Raw genomic sequence first — 19,935 nt, 5'->3', positions numbered from 1 at the left:
GGGTGAGCGTTTTGATTAGCCGTGTGTTCATTATGATTTTCATCCAGTAATCATGGACAAAGATCAGAAATCACAGGCTCATTTAATGTTGGGGATAAGGTTTTTTCTTCCGGCTTATTTTATATTGGAAGAGACTGAATGGGTTACAACATGGTTATTGGTATAAAATACGCAGTCTGATCAAGAATCATTAGCATATTGCAAACAGGATCTTCCCAATGCATCAGTATCAAAAAGAGTTTCTGGATTGTGCCATTGAGCAGCAAGTTCTCCGTTTTGGTGAGTTCACCCTTAGGTCTGGGAGAAAATCACCATACTTTTTTAATGCCGGATTATTTAATAGTGGTGAAGCGATTAGCAAACTAGGTCAATTCTATGCTGAGGCTATGATTAATGCCGGACTGAAGTTTGATATCCTGTTTGGCCCCGCCTACAAAGGCATTCCATTGGCAACATCCACTGCTGTAGCTCTCTTTGAGAAACACAACAGAAATGTTCCATGGTGCTTCAACCGTAAGGAAGCCAAAGATCATGGAGAAGGTGGAAATATTGTCGGTGCACCTCTGGAAGGCCAAGTTGCGATCGTCGATGATGTCATCACTACCGGTACCGCCATTCGTGAAGTAATGACCATTATTGAACAAACGGATGCCCAACCTGCAGCTGTCGTGGTTGCTATGGATCGTCAAGAGAATGGCCATGGAGCGCTTTCAGCTATTCAGGAAGTAGAATGTGATTTCAACATTAAGGTGCTAAGCATTGTGTCCATGGCCAACTTGCTGGAATATACTGAAAACCACCCAGAAATCAGTCACCATGCTCCGGAAATACAAGCATACAGAAACCGTTACGGGGTATGACACTCAAACAGAAATTCAAACTGTTACGGGTTGTTTGACTTTTTAGATACTATGGTGGTTTTAAGTCCCTGACTAACCAATTATTACAGCACAACTAGTGTATGTTAGCGCAATATCACTATGCTTAATCTGCCGCCTATTGCTGTGTAAGTTTGTCGTTATTCTCAGTTTTCTATAGTTTGGTTATATAGTCGTATGGGGTGAAGCTCTTGAAAATCAGGTTATGATCGACTTTTCTGGAAAGTAAGAAAAGTCGATCGTAGCGTAAGGTTAATATAACCTATCTGACACTTTACATCAACTTTGACAGGTCCTGCTTTTCCCCTAGAATTATTATTGATGCAAAAGGCAAATGGTGTGGCTCTTTTGATAAAACAATGCAGCTGCTAAAACATCATGGTTTTCTATATATCAGGTCATGAAAAAGAGACGGTTTTATGGTGACATGACGTTGTCAAACCAATAACTCCATAACCACGTCTCTTGTGAACGCATCCTACGCCAATACCCTCAATTATTCATTCTTCTCACTAGCTAGAGCTCATTTGGGTGCTATCATTCAGTACCTTTAATACACTCTCTGACGAGAGCATGGTACCATGGAGAGCTATAGCTAGGCTGAAGGCAACTAAGTGTTGCGCCTTCTCTTCCAAGGGTATCTGGATAAGCAGGTCAATTATAAGACGCAGTAATCTCCGGTAACGGGTAGCGATGTGGAGCAGAGGAATTACGTCAGTGGAAATGTCTCCAGACAACTGACCAGCTTGTGTGGTTCTGTCGTAGTCCGACGTCGCAGTTACAGATAGCGGAAGCAATCCAGCGTGTTACCACTGGCTGCTCAGTTAAACTTCAATACTGGCCAGTACTCTGGTGGCAGGAGGGGGAAAAATGTCAGTGATGTGATGGATCCCTCTTATGATCGAACGATTAAACGATATCGTAGAGTTGTTCCGGGATGGTTGGAAAACAACAGGCTATGCAACTGGTAGCGGATACGGCCCAAGGCGTTGAGGCTTGTTACGAACAGCGTAAGGTTTGGATTGAGCAAACAGAAGACCTGCAACTCCTTGTGGTTGACGGTAAAAGCCTAGTGATGCGCTAGAAATGGTTGAGGGAGGCACAAGGAAGAACGCGCAAAGGAGTCAGCAGAAGTTGCAAACCAAGCCCAGTCTTGGAGAGAAGAAAGATCGCAAACGAATGGCACCGGTAGCTACCGTTTATACGGTAAAACCCAATCCTCGAACGGCAGAATCGGTCATGGGTATGGATCGGAAGTACGACAACGTTGGTAACGGCAGTTAGACGAGATAATCCCTTGCGCTACATAGGATTCAGCCTTTTTGTACATATTCATGTTACATGGGAAGAGTGATTTAAGTACTTTATTGGCTGGCAATGGTTCCGGAGAAGCCATTCCGCATGTTTCAACAAACATCACTATGATTCAAGCTATTAAAATCCAAGGGTTGTAACCAAAATTGAAGCGTCGAACTTACTTGTGTTAAATTCCGTCCTCGCGCCAAGAATAAGATAGTGTGGGTCAGTGTAGAAAGAGAGGGGAAGCCGTGATAGGAGAAGTTTTCGAGGAAGGCTCAGGCGAGATACGTAGCAGAAACGGCAGTGGGTCATTGTTATTGATGGGCACCATCATAAGCGGAAACTGATTACCGTGGGATTACGCGGTGTTCGACTTTTCTTACTTTCTAGAAAAGCCGAACATTTCTTGATTTTCAATGGTTAAGTCAATACGACTACATGACCAAACTTTGGGAAACCGGAAATAACGCCAAACTTACACTTCGTTAGGAGGCAGATTAAGCATAATTATGGTGCTCTAACGTACACTATTTACTCTGTAACATTTGGTAACTCGGGGATTTTAAATTTCCATAGTCTCTAAAACCGTCGAACATTGAGTTGAATTATGAAAAAGAAGGTAGTTAAGCAACCATCATGGACTGTATCCATGAGTTTGAATATCTGTGGAAAGCTTGGCACTGCGTACACTACAAGGTGTATGAGGCTATTGAAAGCTGGGTGGCAGAAGGGTCCATGAAAATATACTCATGGAAGAGTCTGACAAGGTGGCTATGGGCATCCGGCAAAGTGCGAGCAAGAGAGGTCTGACAAAATGTGAGGCCATTGATGAGTGTGCAGACTATCTTCAAAAAAACCGTCCCAGTATCCGCTACGACAAGGCGCTGGATGTTGACTATCCGATTGCCAGTGGAATCATTTGGTGTGGTTCTTTTGATACGACAATGCAGCCGCTAAAACATAATGGGTTTCGATATATCCGGTAACGGGAAAGAGACGGTTTTAGGGTGATATAACGTCATCAAACCAATAATTACATAACCCCGTCTATTGTGAAAGCATCCTACGATAATGCCATCGATTATTCATCCTTCTTACCAGCTCGTGATCATTCGGGCGCTATCATTCAGCACCTTGATTCCACTATCCAACAAGAGCATGGTGCTATAGAGAGCTATATTCGCACTGAAGGCAACGAAGTGTTGCGGCTTCTTCTCTAAAGGAATCTGGAGAAACAGGCCAATGATGAGCTGCAGCAATTGTTGGTAACAAGTAGCGCCGGTAAGCAGAGGGATCACGTTTAAAAAATACCTCCAGACAACTGACCCGCTTGTTTGGTTCTGTTGTAGTCAGCCATCGCAGTCACAGCCAGCAGAAGCAATAAAGCGTATTTCCGCTGGATGCCCAGTTAAACCTCAATACTTACAAGTACTATTTTAGCATGAGGAGGAAATTGTTAGTGATGTGATGGATCGCTCTTATGATTAAACAACATCGTGAGAGTTTCCTAGGTATGGTTGGAAAACGACAGCCATGCAGCTGGTAGCAATACGGCGCAAGGCTTTGAGGCTTTTTACGAACAGTTCAAGGTTGGGATTGAGCAAACATAAGGCCTGCAGATCCTCAGTTTTGATGGGAATGGCTTGGTAATGCGCCCGGAAGGTTTGAGGGAAGCAACTAGGAAGGACGCGCAAAAGAGTCAGAAAGCTGTAAACTAGTCTCAGTCTTGGAGAGAATAAATATCGCAAATGAATGGCACAGGTAGCCATCGGTTATACGGTAAAACCCAATCCTCGAACGGCAGAATCAGTTATGGATATGGACCGGAAGAGTGACAACATTGTTAAATACTGTCCTCCAGCCAAGAATAAGATAGTGTGGGCAGTGTAGAAAGAAAGGCGGAGGCCGTGATAGAAGAAGCTTTCGATGAAGTGCTCAGGATAGATCCGGAGGATAAACGGCAGTTGGTCATTGTTATTTATGGGCACCAGCATTAACGGGAACTGATTACCTAGATTATGAAAAAAAAGGGAGTTAAGCAACCCTCATCAGGGACTCTATCTCATGTACTTGAATATTTGTTGAAAGCCGGGAGCTGCTTACACGATTAAGGGTGATGAAGCTATTGAAAGCTGGGTGGCAGAACGGTCCACGAAGATACTCAGGGTATAGTCTGACAAGGTGGCCCTAGGAATCCGGGAAGTGCGAGCCAGAGAGGTCTGATAAAACGGGAGGCCAATGATTAAGTGTGCAGACTGGCTTCAAAAGAACCGTACCAAGCTCTGCTATGGCAAGGCGCTGGCTGCTGGATGTTGACTATACAATTGCCAGTGGAGTCATTGATGGGGATTGCCGTTATTTGATCAATGGACGTATGGATCTAGCCTAGGCAAAGTTGAGTTTGCAAGGGCATATGCTGTGTTGAAGCTACACTCACTGGATTCAAGTGGAGATTGGCAAGCGTATTGGAACTTCCCTAAGGAATGCTCGCGCCTACGTAACTATGGAGAACTAGTGAATGTGGTGTTGTAGCAAGAGAACCACTCGTAGTCATTGATGGAGCTTGCCGCCATTTGATCAATGACCGTATGTATCTAGCCGGGGCAAAATGAGTTCGCAATGGGCGGATGCTGTGTTTAAGCTACGCGCACTGGATTTAAGTGGAGATGGGCAGGCGTATTGGAATTTCCATAAGGAATGTTCTTGCCTCCGTAATCATGGAAAGCTAATGAATGTGGCGGCGTAGCAAGGGAACTACACTCAAACACGCTTGCTTGCTTCCGCTGGCTGTAACTGCTACGCCTGACTACGACAGAACCAAACAAGATGGTCAGTTGTGTGGAGGTATTTTTTCTAACGTGATTCCTCTGCTCCCCGACGCTACTCGTTACCGACGAGTGCTGCGGCTTATCATTAGCCTGTTTATCTATGATACCCTTGGAGTAGAAGGCGCAACACTTAGTTATCTTCAATTCGAATATATCTCCCTATGGTGCCATGCTTTTATTGGATAGTGGATTCAAGGTGCCTAATGATAGTGTCCAAATGATTACGAGCTGGTGAGAAGAATGAATAATCGATGGTATTAGCGTAGTGGGTGTTCACAATAGACGGTGTTATGTAGTTATTGCTTTGACGATGTTATATCATCATAAAATTGTCTATTTTTAGTTACCGGAGATATCGATAACCATGATGTTTTAGCGGCTGCATTGTCGTATAAAGAGAACTAACCCTAACTTAAAATTAAACCTCTCCCCTGTAGGCGTTGCCCAAGTTAAGCCTCTTCACTGAAGACCTTGTGGCTGTTACTCCTATGGTTGACACCGATAGCGATGGGCGTTGATTCAATGAATGACAGGCCAGTTGGTTGGCCCATGCACTGCGACTTTAGATAAACCGGCAGTGGTATCAAAGCCTGTTTTATTAGTTCTACAAAGCTATTGTGGATACTAGATTTAGGTAATAGTCTGATTTATGTTGTGTGATTAGTCGCTGGTAATAGTGGTGGAAATTGAGAAAGGTACTCTGATGGGAATAGATGATTATGGTAATTATTTCACTGATCGATAGCCTGTATATCACTGGAGGCTTTTTTGAATGACAGATTAGTTGTCTATGCCATTGTGATTCGAATGTTGCAGACATCATTCACATCACAGAATACACTGGCAATAGACACGGTAGCCTCCAGTTCGTTATCTCTGGTTTAGTATCAGAGCGATAGCTAAGGGGCTTGGGCTCCACTGCTTTTCACCATCTAACTCGCGTTAAATTATTACCATAGCCACTTTAAACGCTGGTTAGGTTGTGTATTTCACAGAGTTGCGACCTAGTACACGTCATATTATCTAGCATGGAGGAGAGATTTGACGGTAGCTATAAAGCTAACTGCCGGTCTGTTGATTAATAGAATAACTGCACACTGCGTCACCAACCAGTAAAGGGCACTGGACTTGGCTGTTTGGTTCTGTAGACCAGCGATGTTCGACTTTCCTTGCTTTCCCTAAAAGTTGAACATTACCATGATTTTTATGGGCTCAGCAATATTACCAAACTTTGGGAAACCGAGAATAACATCCAACTTACACTGTGATAGGCTGCAGATTAAGAATCATTATTCAGCGCTAACGTACACGTATTTAACATGAGTGCGACGCTTCAATTTTGTTTATAGCCTTTTGATTTAAATGGATTGAGTCATAGGGATGTTTTTTTGAAAAATGCCAAATGGCTCCTTCGGAGCCTTTGTCAGCCAATAAAGTACTAAAATCACTCTTCCCCTGTAACATAAATATGTACCAAAAGGCTTAAGTCTATGTAGAGTAAAGTATTATCTCGCTGAGCTCACGTTATTTACGCTGTAACCCGTGGTAAGCATGGATTTTAAACTTTTATGACCTCTAACAAAATCGAACATCTTGTGTAGACATAAGCTTGTAGGCTATCGGCAGATTATTCTGTGTTGTTGCAATAGATTGTGCCAATGCAGAGACGATTAAAGTACAGATTTACCGGCATTTTAGTAAGTTGCTCTGTTTTGTTTATGAAACAGTGGCCTTTTAAAGGAAATGCCTGTTTGCTGTGCCCTGTCAGTTTATGAAACAATACATGATAAGAAACAGTTTAAGTGGTCACCGAAAAGTATCGTGTTTACTCCTGCTGTACTTTGAAGAATAGATTTTATGTCCTGCTTTGGTTAGGTACTATGGTTATGTTCTTTGGTGCTGTAGTAACTAACATTGCTGCATGGTGACTCCTAAGGTAGCCATTACGTGATTGACATCGATGGATTCAGGCCAAATGTAGGCATTATCCTAGCGAATCATCACGGTCAGGTATTGTGGGCACGGCGAATCAGGCAGGATGCTTGGCAATTTCCCCAAGGCGGAATTAATGACGGGGAAACGCCGGAAGATGCGATGTACAGAGAGCTGTATGAGGAGATTGGTCTTCATCCTGAAGATGTTGAAATCCTTGGTTGTACTTGTGGGTGGCTGCGTTATCTCCTTCCCAGACGGTTAGTCCGCAGGGAACAGCAACCTCTGTGTATTGGGCAGAAACAGAAATGGTTTTTGCTGCAGCTGCTGAGCAATGATGACCGTATCAGGGTTGACCATACGGGGTCACCGGAGTTTGATGGTTGGCGCTGGGTGAGTTATTGGTACCCTCTTGGCCAAGTGGTCTCGTTTAAGCGGGAAGTGTATCGCATGGCTTTAAAAGAGCTCGTACCTAGAATTGGGAAGTCGCAGGTAAATGACTGATGGCTATAGCTCGAGGCGCTGTTTCCCGCTATCAGCACTTTGCTGTATGCATTAGGATTTCCGGGCTGCTTAATATTAAGGGCTAGCATTGCAAGACAATATAATTTGCCATGGATTGGTATTGTACTGTTAAAGTAGTTGGAGCAAGTAATATCAGACTGGGTATGTAACAGACATGCTAAACACCCTGCGCAATATCGTACAGGAAGTCAGTTCTGCCTCCGATCTTCAGACGGTACTGCAGATTATTGTGCAGAGGGTTCGTGGAGCTATGAAAACCGAGGTGTGCTCAGTCTATCTTTATGATAGCGAGAGTGCTTCTTACACCCTAATGGCTTCAGAGGGGCTTAATTACACTGCAATTGGTCATGTTACTCTTTCTCATTCAGAAGGTCTGGTTGGGCAGGTTGGACTTCGTGAAGAGCCAATCAACCTTGAAGATGCCGCTTCACATCCCAAATTTCATTACATCCAAGAAACTGGTGAAGAGCGTCTTACCTCATTTCTGGGAGTTCCCATTATTCATCACCGGAACACGCTGGGGGTTCTGGTGGTACAACAGGTTGAACAACGACGCTTTAATGAGCATGAAGAAGCCTTTCTGGTAACAATGTCTGCTCAATTGGCTGGTGTTATTGCTCATGCCCAAGCAACAGGTTCAATAAACAATGTTTCTACTCCTACCCAAAAAGCCAGAATTGCCCGCTTTCAGGGTAGTGGAGGTGCTACAGGTGTTGCTATTGGTGATGCGGTAGTGATTACCCCTACCGCAGATCTTGGAGCTGTTCCTGATCGAGCTTGGGAGGATATCGAAATAGAGCTCAGGCTTCTGGACAGTGCACTGGCTTCAGTGCGTGAGGAATTGAAGGACACTGCCGAGCGTCTGTCAGACCGCCTGCCTGCAGAAGAACAGGCCTTGTTTGATGTTTACCTGAGAATGCTGGATGACCATGCGCTTGGAAAGGAAATACGGGATCGTATTCATGGTGGGGTTTGGGCTCAGGGCGCCTTAAGGCAGGTTATTGAAGAGCATGTACATAATTTCGAGATAATGGATGACCATTATCTCAGGGAAAGAGCAGCTGATGTCAGAGATCTTGGCCGGCGGGTGCTCTCTTACCTTCAGAAAGGCGAGCATGCCCAGGTTGAGTATCCTGAGAATACTATTCTGATCAGTGAAGAACTTTCGCCTGTTATGTTGGGGGAGGTGCCGACAGGGTTACTTGCTGGGCTGGTATCTATGCAAGGTTCCAGTAACTCTCATGTAGCCATTCTTGCCCGTGCTTTGGGGGTGCCCACTGTGATGGGTGTAGTAGACCTTCCTTTTCACAAGCTTTCGGGGAAAAAGCTGATTGTGGATGGCAATCTTGGGTTGGTGTACTCCTCTCCCTCTCAGGAGTTGCTGGATTATTACACCGAGGTTCTCGAAGAGGAGAATCAATTCAGCAAGGGGCTGGAAGCGATCAGGGATCTGCCCTGTGAGACCCCGGATAACTATCGGATTCCCCTTTGGGTCAATACAGGTCTGATGACTGATACCGTTCGTTCTCTCGACAGGGGGGCTGAAGGTGTTGGACTTTACCGTACAGAAGTGCCTTTTATGGTTAGGGATCGTTTCCCCAGTGAGTACGAACAGGAAAAAATCTACCGCTATCAGCTTGAAGCTTTTGCTCCAAGGCCGGTAACCATGAGAACTCTGGACATTGGTGGTGATAAATCCCTCAGCTATTTTCCAATAAAAGAAGATAACCCGTTCCTTGGCTGGCGAGGTATTAGGGTAACTCTGGATCACCCTGAAATCTTTCTTGTACAGGTACGGGCCATGCTAAAAGCCAGTGTGGAGCTGGATAATTTGCGGATTATGTTGCCCATGATTTCCAGTATTTTTGAAGTGGAAGAAGCTCAACATCTGATCCATCGCGCTCATGCAGAAGTACTGGCAGAAGGCTTGCCGGTGTCCATGCCGCCGGTTGGGGTGATGGTGGAAGTACCAGCAGCTGTTTATATGGTTAAGGATCTTGCTCAACGGGTAGACTTTCTTTCCATCGGCTCTAATGATCTTGTTCAATATTTACTGGCTGTAGACCGCAATAACCCACGGGTATCTGATCTCTATCATTCCTTCCACCCTGCTGTACTGCACGCTTTGCAAAAGGTGGTTGATGATGCCCATCAAGAGGGTAAGACTGTCAGTATCTGCGGTGAAATGGCCGGCGATCCAGCTGCAGCGGTGCTATTGATGGCGATGGGCTTTGACATGCTATCTATGAGTGCAGTAAACCTTCTTAAAGTAAAATGGGTTTTGCGCCGGATAGGTATGGAACGGGCAAAGAAGATATTGTCTGACTTAATGAAGCACGATAATGCTCAGGTGATTCGAAGCTCGTTGGAGCTTGCCCTGTGTAAAGAAGGAATGGGAAAGGTTCTGGGTATCAAGAACCGCCGTTTTTAGGTGCTGTTGACATGTTGTTGCATGCTCAGCGCATCAAGGCGCGGCATTGCAGAAGTGCTGGTTGCCTTTCAAAACCTATTTCTGCCCAGCCGGAACTACAAGCAATTTTACATAGACCTATGCTAATGTGGTTTGTTACTGCTTGAATTTATAAAATACCTTACCTTTTTTTATGAGACTATGCTGAGAAGTAGTCGGAGGTATTATATGTGAGTAACTTTTTCCCTAACCATCGTTATTACTGACTTAATATTTTTCTGCAGATTTACATGGAAACACATAGCCTTTGATCAGATAAGCTATGACCTGATGAAGAGTGGCACTACCATGGGAAATATGAAAACGTAGTTGACTGAATACTCTTAAGTTTTTGGGTTATAGTTAAGTTACTCTCACTGACTGTCGTGTTAGGTTAGTCTGCTGCTACCATATTATCTTTGGCCAGAATATGGCGCGGCAGTATAAATAAACATAAAAGTAACGAGATGTTCGACTTTTCTTACTTTCCATGATTTTTAAGGGATGTAGCCAATACTACGAAACTCTGGGAAACCGAGAATAACTTTCAACTTACACGGAGATAGCCACCAGATTTATCATAGGTTACGTGAGTTCGACGAGATAATCCCTTGCTCTACATAGGCTTCAGCCCTTTGGTACATATCCATGTTACAGCAAAAGAGTGATTTGAGTACTTTATTGGCTGGCAAAGGAGCCATTGGGCACTTCTCAAAAACATAATTATGCTTCAAGTCCTTAAAATCCAAGGGATGTAGCCAAAATTGAAGCGTCTAACTCACGTTTCATAGTTCGATCATAAGAGCGGTCCATCACCTCGATGACAATTTTTTTCCTCATGCCCCCAGAGTTCTGGTCAGTATTAAGGTTGAACTGAGCATCTAGCGGGAACACGCTGGATTGCTTCAGCTGGCTGTAACTACGCCAGACCAAACAAGCAGGGCAGTTGTCTTGACGTATTTGTTCTAACGTGATTTCTCTGCTCACCGTTACTGGCGATTACTGCGGTTCATCATTGGCATGTTTATCCAGATACCCTTGGAGGAGAAGGGGCAACACTTCGTTGCCTTCAGTCTGGATCTCTCTCTATGGTGCCATGCTTCTGTTGTGGAGTGAATTAAAGGTGCTTAATATAGCGTCCAAATGGGCACGAGCTGGTGAGAAGAATGAATAATAGATGGTACTGGCGTAGGATGCGTTTACAAGAGATGGGGTTATGGAGCTATTGGCTTAGCAACGGTATATAACCATAAAACCGTCTCTTTTTCGTTACCGGATATATCTAAAACCGTGATGTTGTAGTGGTCGCATTGTCGTGTCAAAAGTGACGCCCCAAAATTCTTTGCGGTCAGTAATTGATTGGGTATTCCAAGTAACCAGATAGGAATTGTTGTAATTAATGGCTTTGGGAGTACTGTTGGTGATGCCTGAGCTTCTAATAGCTTCATCTTGTCTTATTGATGAGCCGCCAAGAAGCAGAAACATGAGAAAGAATGGCATCAGTTGTCAAAGATAATTTCTGGAGAACTCCATTTTATAAACGCGATGTTCGACCTTTCTTACTTTTCATAAAAGTCGAACGTCCCCTGATTTTCATGGGCTTCAGCTAATACGGCCATATGACCAAACTCTGGCAAACCTAGAATAGTGAGGCTCTTTTGACACGAAAATACAGCCGCTAAAACATCATGGTTTTCGATGTATCCAGTACGACAAAGAGATGGTTTTATGGTGATATAACGTAGTCAAACCAATAACTTCATAACACTGTCTCTTTGTCGTACTGGATACATCGAAAACCATGATGTTTTAGCGGCTGTATTTTCGTGTCAAAAGAGCCGCACTCAACCTAGAATAATGCCCAACTTACACATCGATAGCCAACAGATCAAACACAATTATGTTGCGCTACCTAGCGCTATTCCCGCTGTAACACTTGGGGAGTCAGGGATTTTAAACTTTCATAGGCTATAAAAAAGTCGCACATCTTGTATGGTATTAAAGAATGTATTAGGGATTAACCAGATTTATAGGCAATCTCATCAAGTGCTGCCGGATACTTTGCGTCGATATCATCGTTTGAACCAACGCTCAAACCAAGATCTCTCACTAGACCATCATTCAAACCATAAACCCAGCTATGCACGGTAAGCTTCTGGCCACGATCCCAAGCATCCTGTAGAATGGTGGTCTGGCAAATATTCAACACCTGCTCCAGAGCATTTAGTTCACACATTCTCTGAAACTGTTCATCGTCAGTGCCAGCATGATCAAGTAGTTCAGAGTGTTTCTTCTTAACATCCTGAACATGTCTCAGCCAGTTGTCGATCAGCCCTAGCTTGGAGTTGTTCATTGCTTCACGCACACCACTACAACCGTAGTGGCCTGTAAGGATAATGTGTTCAACCTTAAGGTAGTCAACAGCGTACTGAAGTACAGACAGGCAGTTCAGGTCTGTATGTACAACCACATTGGCAACATTGCGGTGTACGAACAGTTCCCCTGGGAGAAGGCCGACGATTTCATTGGCTGGTACCCGGCTATCGGCACACCCTATCCACAGATATTTTGGAGCCTGCTGTTCTGACAGCTTCTCAAAGAAACCAGGCTGCTGTTCACGAATGGATTTGGACCACTGGTTATTGTTTTCGAGCAAATTTTCCAGACTAGGCATAAGTTTTCTTGATCCATATTTCTGTTCGATAACAGAGAAACGTTATAGCAACTCCAATTCTGCAAGGCCAGCACTGTAATGTAAGAGGTTTGTAATCAGTGTTGTTGAAAGTTAGGCGTTTAATTGGTTTTATCAGTGTGAGTCTTTTTGGTGCACTACCTCTCAATGGCTTGTAATTGTTGCACTTTCATTGGAGTAGAGTATTAACACATCTGCTCTTTAATAAGAGCAGATGTTATATTGCGAACGTAATTTTTATTTATATAAATTAGACCGGGAGGTCTTCATTTATAGGATTGGCATGTTAGCTGCCTTGCCTTTGGCAAGGATTCATCTTTACTCTGGCTGTGGCCAGAACAGAGTGATATCTGATAAAGGAATATCAGAACCAGAGTAAAGAGGCACGGTATATAAGGGGATAATAATGAAGTGGCTAGCGTTTTTTAAAAAGGTAATAGTTCAACAGGTTGCAAAGATAAGCAAGTTGGCAGTAATCAGGATGCCTGTTTGGGCGAGTGCTTTTACCCGCTATGAGCATGCAGACATAGATCTTGGTTATCCGTAAAAGGAAGAAATGGCCATCAGTTGTATAAAATTAATGTGAGTTCGACGAGATAATCCCTTGCGCTACATAGGATTCAGTATTTTTGCACATATTCATGTTACAGGCAAAAGTGATTTGGAAACTTTTTAAAAAAAACATCACTATGCCTCAAGTCATTAAAATCCAAGGTCTGTAGCCAAAGTTGAAGCGTTGGACTCACGTTAAATTAACCGATATGCACCGATTGCCCTCGCTTATGAAAAAGGCTTTGGGTGTAGTTTTGTTGATACGACGTACTATTTCTTAGTGCTCCATGATTACGAAAGCGAGAGCATTCCTTATGAAAGTTCCAATACGCCTGACAACCTCCACTTGAATCCAGTGAGCGTAGCTTCAACACGGCCTCTGTCCATTGCAAACTCCACTTTGCCGCGGTTAGATCCATACAATCATTTATCAAATGGGGGCAAGCTACATCAATGCCGCTACTGGCAATCGGATAGCCAGTATTCAGCGCTTAGTCATAGCAGAGCTTGGGACGGTTCTTTCGCAGATAGTACGCACACTTATCAATGGCCTCACGTTTTGTTAGACCTATTTTGTTCGCACTTTACCGGGGATTCCCTGGGCCGCCTTGTCAGACTCTCCCCTGAGTATCTTTATGGACCGTTCTGCCACCCAGTTTTCAATATCCTCATCCCTCTTGTCGTGTAAGCAGTGACTAGCTTTCCACAGGTATTAAAATATATGGATAAAGTCCATATATGATGGTTGCCTTAACTCTATTCTTTTTCATAAGACCGGTAATCATTTCCCGCTGATGATGGTGCTAATCAATAACAATGGCAACTGCCGTTTCTGCTCCGGAGCTCGCCTGAGTGCTTCCTAGAAAGCCTCTTCTGTAACAGCTTCTTCCTCTCTTTCTACACTGGGCCACACTCTCTTATTCTTGGATGGAGGACGAAATTTCACAATGTTGTGGCTCTTCCGATCCATGACCGATTTACCATATAAACGGTGGCGACCTGTGCCATTGTTTGCGATCTTTCTTCTCTACTAGACTGAGCTTGGTTTGCAGCTTCTGCTGACTCTTTTGCGCGTTCTTACGTGCTGCTTCCCTCAGCCATTCCTAGCGCATTACCACGCCATTCCCGGCCAAACTAAGGATTTGCAGGTTTTCTGTTTGCTCAATCACAACCTTGTGCTGTTTGTAAGTAAAAAGCCTCAAAGTCTTGAGCCGTATCCGTTACCAGTTGCATAGTTTGTCGTTTCCCATCCATACTTAGGCTCCCTCACTATGTTGTTTAATCGTTCGATCATAAGAGCGATCCATCACATCGATGACAATTTTCCCCCTCATGCCATCAGAGTACTTGTCGGTATTGAGGTTGAACTGAGCATCCAGCGGGAACACGCTGTATTGCTTCCGCTGGCTGTAACTACGACAGAACCAAACAAGCTGGTCAGTTGCCTGTAGGTATTTTCCATGACGTAATTTCTCTGCTAATTGTCGTTACCAGTTACCGACGATTGCTGCAGCTTATCATTGGCCTATTTATCCAGATACCCTTGGAGGAGAAAGTACAACACTTCGTTGCTTTCAGTCTGGATATAGCTATCTATGGCGCCATGCTCTTGTTGAAGAGTGGATTAACGGTGCTTAATGATAGCGTCCAAATGATCACGAGCGGGTGTGAACAATGAATAACCGATGGTATTCGAGTAGGATGCGTTCACAATAGACGGTGTTATGTAATTATTGGTTTGCCGACGTTATATCATCATAAAACCGTCTCTTTTCCGTTACCTAATATAACTGGAGTTTGATGAGATAATTCCTTGCGCTACATATGATTCAGCCTTTTTGTACATATTAATGTAACAGGAAAAGAGTGATCAGAGTACTTTCTTGCCTAGCAAAGGCTCAGAAGGAGCATTGAGCATTTTTCAAAAAAAACATCACTTTGACTCAATCCATTAAAATACAAGGGATGTAGCCGGAATTGAAGCGTCGAACTACCGTTAATATATCGAAGCCACTGAGGTTTTAGTGGCTGCATTGTCGTATTAAAAGAGCCGCTCCCAATATTAATTGTGGTGGTGAAAAACAGCCTATGACTGTCACAGGCTCCAGTTATTCATACCACTTATAATGAATAAGTTTCCAACTTCCTTCTTTACGCCTTGCTGAAATCAAATGCTAGGACGTCAGCTATATTGCCTGTGCCCAGCATCAGCATCAGCAGACGATCAATACCCATAGCTACCCCAGCACAGTCTGGCATTCCATGAGCCAGAGCATCTATCATATTTTTATCATAGGGGTAGATGTCATGACCTCGCTCCTGACGCATTTTCTGTTCTTCTTTGAAACGCTTCTTCTGCTCTTCTGCATCCAGTAGTTCGTGGGAACCATTTGCCAGCTCAACACCATTAACAAACAGCTCGAAACGTGATGCTACTGGGTGACCATCGCTATTCTTGGATAGCTGGGCCAGTGCAGACATAGTGGCCGGGTAGTCATAGACAAAATACCCTTCAAGCACTTCTGGATTGTCAGAGCCAAGGTTTGGCTCAACGAATTTCGCGAATAGAAGATCCAGACAGTCATTTCTCTCAAGCCTTTGAAGCTTGGGATCAACTTTATCTATGACCATCTGGCTCAGGTCTTCATCTGAAGTAATATAAGGGTTTCGTCCAAGACATTCCTCAAATAACTCCCCATAACTGCAGCGTCGAACTTCTTTAAAGTTACACACACTGCTTAATAAACCAGCCACATCATCCATCAGCCGACGGTCATCCATTCCAATGCGATACCATTCCAGCATGGTGAATTCAGGGTTATGGTGTCTACCAGACTCTCCATTCCTGAAAACTCTACCCATGGAGTAGATATCGCCACTGCCTGTGGACAAAAGCCGTTTCATTGGAAATTCAGGGGATGTATGAAGGTAACAGAGTTGAGATTTACCATGGCCAATGAGGCTGAACTTAGTAGCAAAGCTATCAATATACACATTAACCGAAGCGTTGTGAGAAAGCATTGGAGTTTCCACCTCCATTACTCCCTGGGTATCCAAGTAAGCTCTGGCCTTACGTAACAACAGAGCCCTCTCTCTAAGAGCCATCATCGACGCTGACGGTAGCCAAATTTCCTTAGTCACACAAGTTTCCAATTCGAAATAAATAAGGTAGTTCTCTCATAGCGATAGAAGAATATACGAAATAGCAGACTAACGCGATGTTCTACTTTTTTAGAGACCATGGAAGTTTTAAATCTATAACTTACCAAGGGTTACAGCGTAAATAGTGTACGTTAGCGCAACATAATTATGCTTAATCTTTCGCTTATCGATGTGTAAGTCTGGCGTTATCCTAGGTTTCCCAGAGTTTGGGTATATGGTCGTATTGGCTGAAGTCCTTAAAAATCAGGAGATGTTCGACTTTTCCGGGAAGTAAGAAAAGTCGGACATTGCGTATACTATGAATTAACCAACGTTAATGTAAAATGCGCTGTTCGACTTTTTTAGAGTCAATGGAAGTTTAAAATGCCTGACTTCCAAGGTTACAGCGCAATATGGTGTACGTTAGCACAACATAATTATATTTAATCTGACGTTTATCGCCGTGCAAGGTGGACGTTATTCTACGTTCCCAGAGTTTGGTCATGTGGTCGTATTGACTGAAGACCTTGAAAATCAGAGGATGTTTGACTTTAGGGAAAGTAAGAAAAGTCGAACATAGCGTTACGACTGTCTTTCACCAACCCTATCAGGAATATACCGACTCGTTAAAAACACCTAAAATGTGGATGATCGTACATTGTTTTCCCTTCGAGCCAACCACATGTTGCCCTTGATTATTGGTCGTTAACTAATTAATTGTTGAAAACAGAAGTGGGAGGCTCTTTTGAGACGACAATGCAGCTGCTAAAATATCATAGGCTAGATCCTGAGCATAAACGGCAGTGGGATTGTTATTGATGGGCACCGCTTATCAGCGGTAACTGATTACTTGAATTATGAAAAATAAGTTAGTTAACGTGAGTTCGGCGCTTCAATTTTGGCTACAGTTCTGTGATTTTAAGGGTTTGAGGCAAAGGATGTTTTTTTTGGAAAGTGCCCAGTGCCTACTTCTGAGCCTTTGCCAGCCAATAAAGTACTAAAATTACTCTTTTTTTGTAATATTAATATGTACAAAAAGACTGAAGTCTATGTAGCTCAAGGGATTATTTCGTCGAACTAACGCTGAGTTAAGGCAGTCATCATCATGGACTTTATTCATGTACTTGGATATCTGCGGAAAGCCGGTCACTGCTTACACGACAAGGGGGAATGAGGCTATTGAAAGCTTGGTGGCAGAACGGTCCCTTAAGATACTCAGTGGAGAGTCTGGCAAGGTGGTCTAGAGAATCAGGGAAAGTGTTAGTAAGATAGGTCGTACAAACAGGAGGCATTGACAAGTGTGCGGACTATCTTTGAAAAACTGTCCTAGGCTTTGCTATGGCAAGGCGCTGTATGCTGACTATCCGATTGCCAGTGGAGTCATTGAGGTAGCTTGCCGTTATTTGATCAATGACCGTATGGATCTGACCGAGGCAAAGTAGAGTTTGAAAGGGGCATAGGTTGCGTTGAAGCTACGCTCACTGGATTCAAGTGGAGATTGGCAGGCGTAGGGGAACTTCCATAAGGAATGCTATCTTCTTCGTAATCATGGAGGACTAATTAGGGTGGCGTCGTAGTAAGGGAACCATACCATAATCAGTTTTCGCTGATGATGGTGCCCGTCAATAACAATGACGCACTGCCGTTTCTTCTCCGGATCTCGCCTGAGTGCTTCCTCGAAAGCTTCTGCTATCACGGCTTCCGCCTCTCTTGCTACACTGGGGCACACTCTCTTATTCTTGGCTGGAGGACGGAATTTAGCAACGCTGTCGCTCTTTCGATCCATAGCTATGACCGATTCTGCGTTTGAGGATTTGGTTTTACTGTATAACCGGTGGTCACCTGTGCCATTCGTTTGCGATTTTGCTTCTCTCCCGGGCTGAGCCTAGTTTGCAGCTTCTGCTGACTCTTTTACGCGTTCTTCTTGGTTGTTCCCCTCAACCATTCCGGGGGCATCACAAGGTCCTTACCGTCAAAACTGAGGATTTGCAGGTCTTCTGTTTGCTCAATACCAACCTTGCGCTGTTCGTAAAAAGCCTCAAAGTCTTGAGCCGTATCCGCTACCAGTTGCAGAACCTGTCGTTTTCCAACCATACTGCGGCAACTCTCACGATGTCGTTTCATCGTTCGATCATAAGAGCGATCCATCACAAATCTGATAATTTTCCCCCTAATGCCATCATAGACTGGTCAGTATCGAGGTACAACTGAGCATCCAGCGGGAACACTCTGGATTGCTTACTCTGGAGGTAATTGCGATGCCTGACTACGACAGAACCAAATGAGTTGGTCAGTTGTCTGGAGGTATTTTTTCTGACGTAATTTCTCTGCTCACCGTCATTACCCGTACCGACGTTTGCTGCGGCTCATCATTGGCCTGCTTATCCAGATACCATTGGAGGAGAAGGCGCAATACTTCGTTGCCTTTAGTCTGGATACAGCACTCTATGTGCCATGCTTTTGTTGGAGAGTAGATTCAAAGTGCTGAATGTTAGCGTCCAAATGATCACTAGCTGGAGAGTAGAATGAATAAGTGAGGGTATTGGCGTAGGATGAGTTCACAAGAGACAGTGTTATGGAGTTATTGGTTTTACGACGTTATATCACCATAAAGCCGTCTCTTTTTCGTTACCGGATGTAGCGAAAATCATGATGTTTTAGCGGCTGCATTGTCGTATCAAAAAGAGTGGCACTCAATGGGTTTTACCGTTTGGACAGTGGGATTTAAGGAAATATCAAGTTGGTGGTGAAAAGTAGTGGTATGATTATTTTTATAAGAATAATAAAATGAATGTCTACTGCATTAGCTCAATGTTATGCTGTTCTACTTTCCAAAAAAGTAGAACATTTCCAATGTTCAAGGACTTTGGACAATATGATAATATGGCCACATTATGTAAAATCGATAATGACGCCCAACTTACACGGCGACAGCCGCCAGATTAAGCATAATTAACGTGACGTGAGTTCGGTGGGATAATACATTGCGCTACATAGGCTTCAGCCTTATTGTACATATTCATGTTACAGGGGAAGAGTGATTTGGGTACTTTTAAAAAAACATTATTATGTCGCAAGCCATTAAAATCAAAGGGTTGTGGCAAAAATTGAAGCGCCGTGACTAACGGTAGCTAAGCAAGGCAACCAGCATCGTGTACTTCAGCACTGTACTTGATATCTGTGGAAGGCAGGTACTGTTTACACGACAGGGGTGACGTGGCTATGGAAAGTTGAGTGGCAGAATGGCCCATGAAGATACTCAGAGGAGAGTCTGAAAAGGTGGCCATGGGAATCCGGCAAAGTGCTAGCATGTGAGGTCTGACATAACGTGAGGCCAGTGCTAAGTGTGTAGACTATCTTCAACAAAACCGGCCTAGGATCTGCGATGACAAGGCGCTGGATGCTGACTATTAGATTGTTAGGGGAGTCATTTAGGGGGCTTGCTGCCATTAGATCAATAACCGTATTGGTCTAACCGAGGCAAAGTTGAGTTTGTAAGTGGTAGAGGTTGTGTTTAAGTTACGCTTACGTGATTCAAGTGAAGATTGGCAGGCGTATTGGAACTTCTATAAGGGATGCTCTCGCCTTCGTAATCATGGAGAACTAATGAATGTGGCGTCGTAGCAAGGGGACCACCAC

At 43.9% G+C, this 19,935-nt stretch overlaps 1 protein-coding gene across 1 annotated transcript; it reads right to left on the bottom strand.

Annotated features, from left to right (window-relative positions):
* Positions 1-15,306: 15,306 nt before the first annotated feature.
* Positions 15,307-16,017, bottom strand: LOC311329383 (elongation factor P--(R)-beta-lysine ligase-like; the record flags this gene model as incomplete). Its single annotated transcript, XM_084463237.1, has 1 exon — positions 15,307-16,017. The coding sequence occupies one exon, from the start codon at positions 16,015-16,017 to the stop codon at positions 15,307-15,309; it is 711 nt and encodes a 236-aa protein (XP_084319363.1).
* Positions 16,018-19,935: the final 3,918 nt, after the last annotated feature.

This window comes from Borostomias antarcticus (genome assembly GCF_949987555.1).
Source record: "Borostomias antarcticus genome assembly, contig: scaffold_107, whole genome shotgun sequence".
Classification (NCBI taxonomy): Eukaryota; Metazoa; Chordata; class Actinopteri; order Stomiiformes; family Stomiidae; genus Borostomias; species Borostomias antarcticus.
This window is presented reverse-complemented; position numbering and strand designations above follow the sequence as displayed.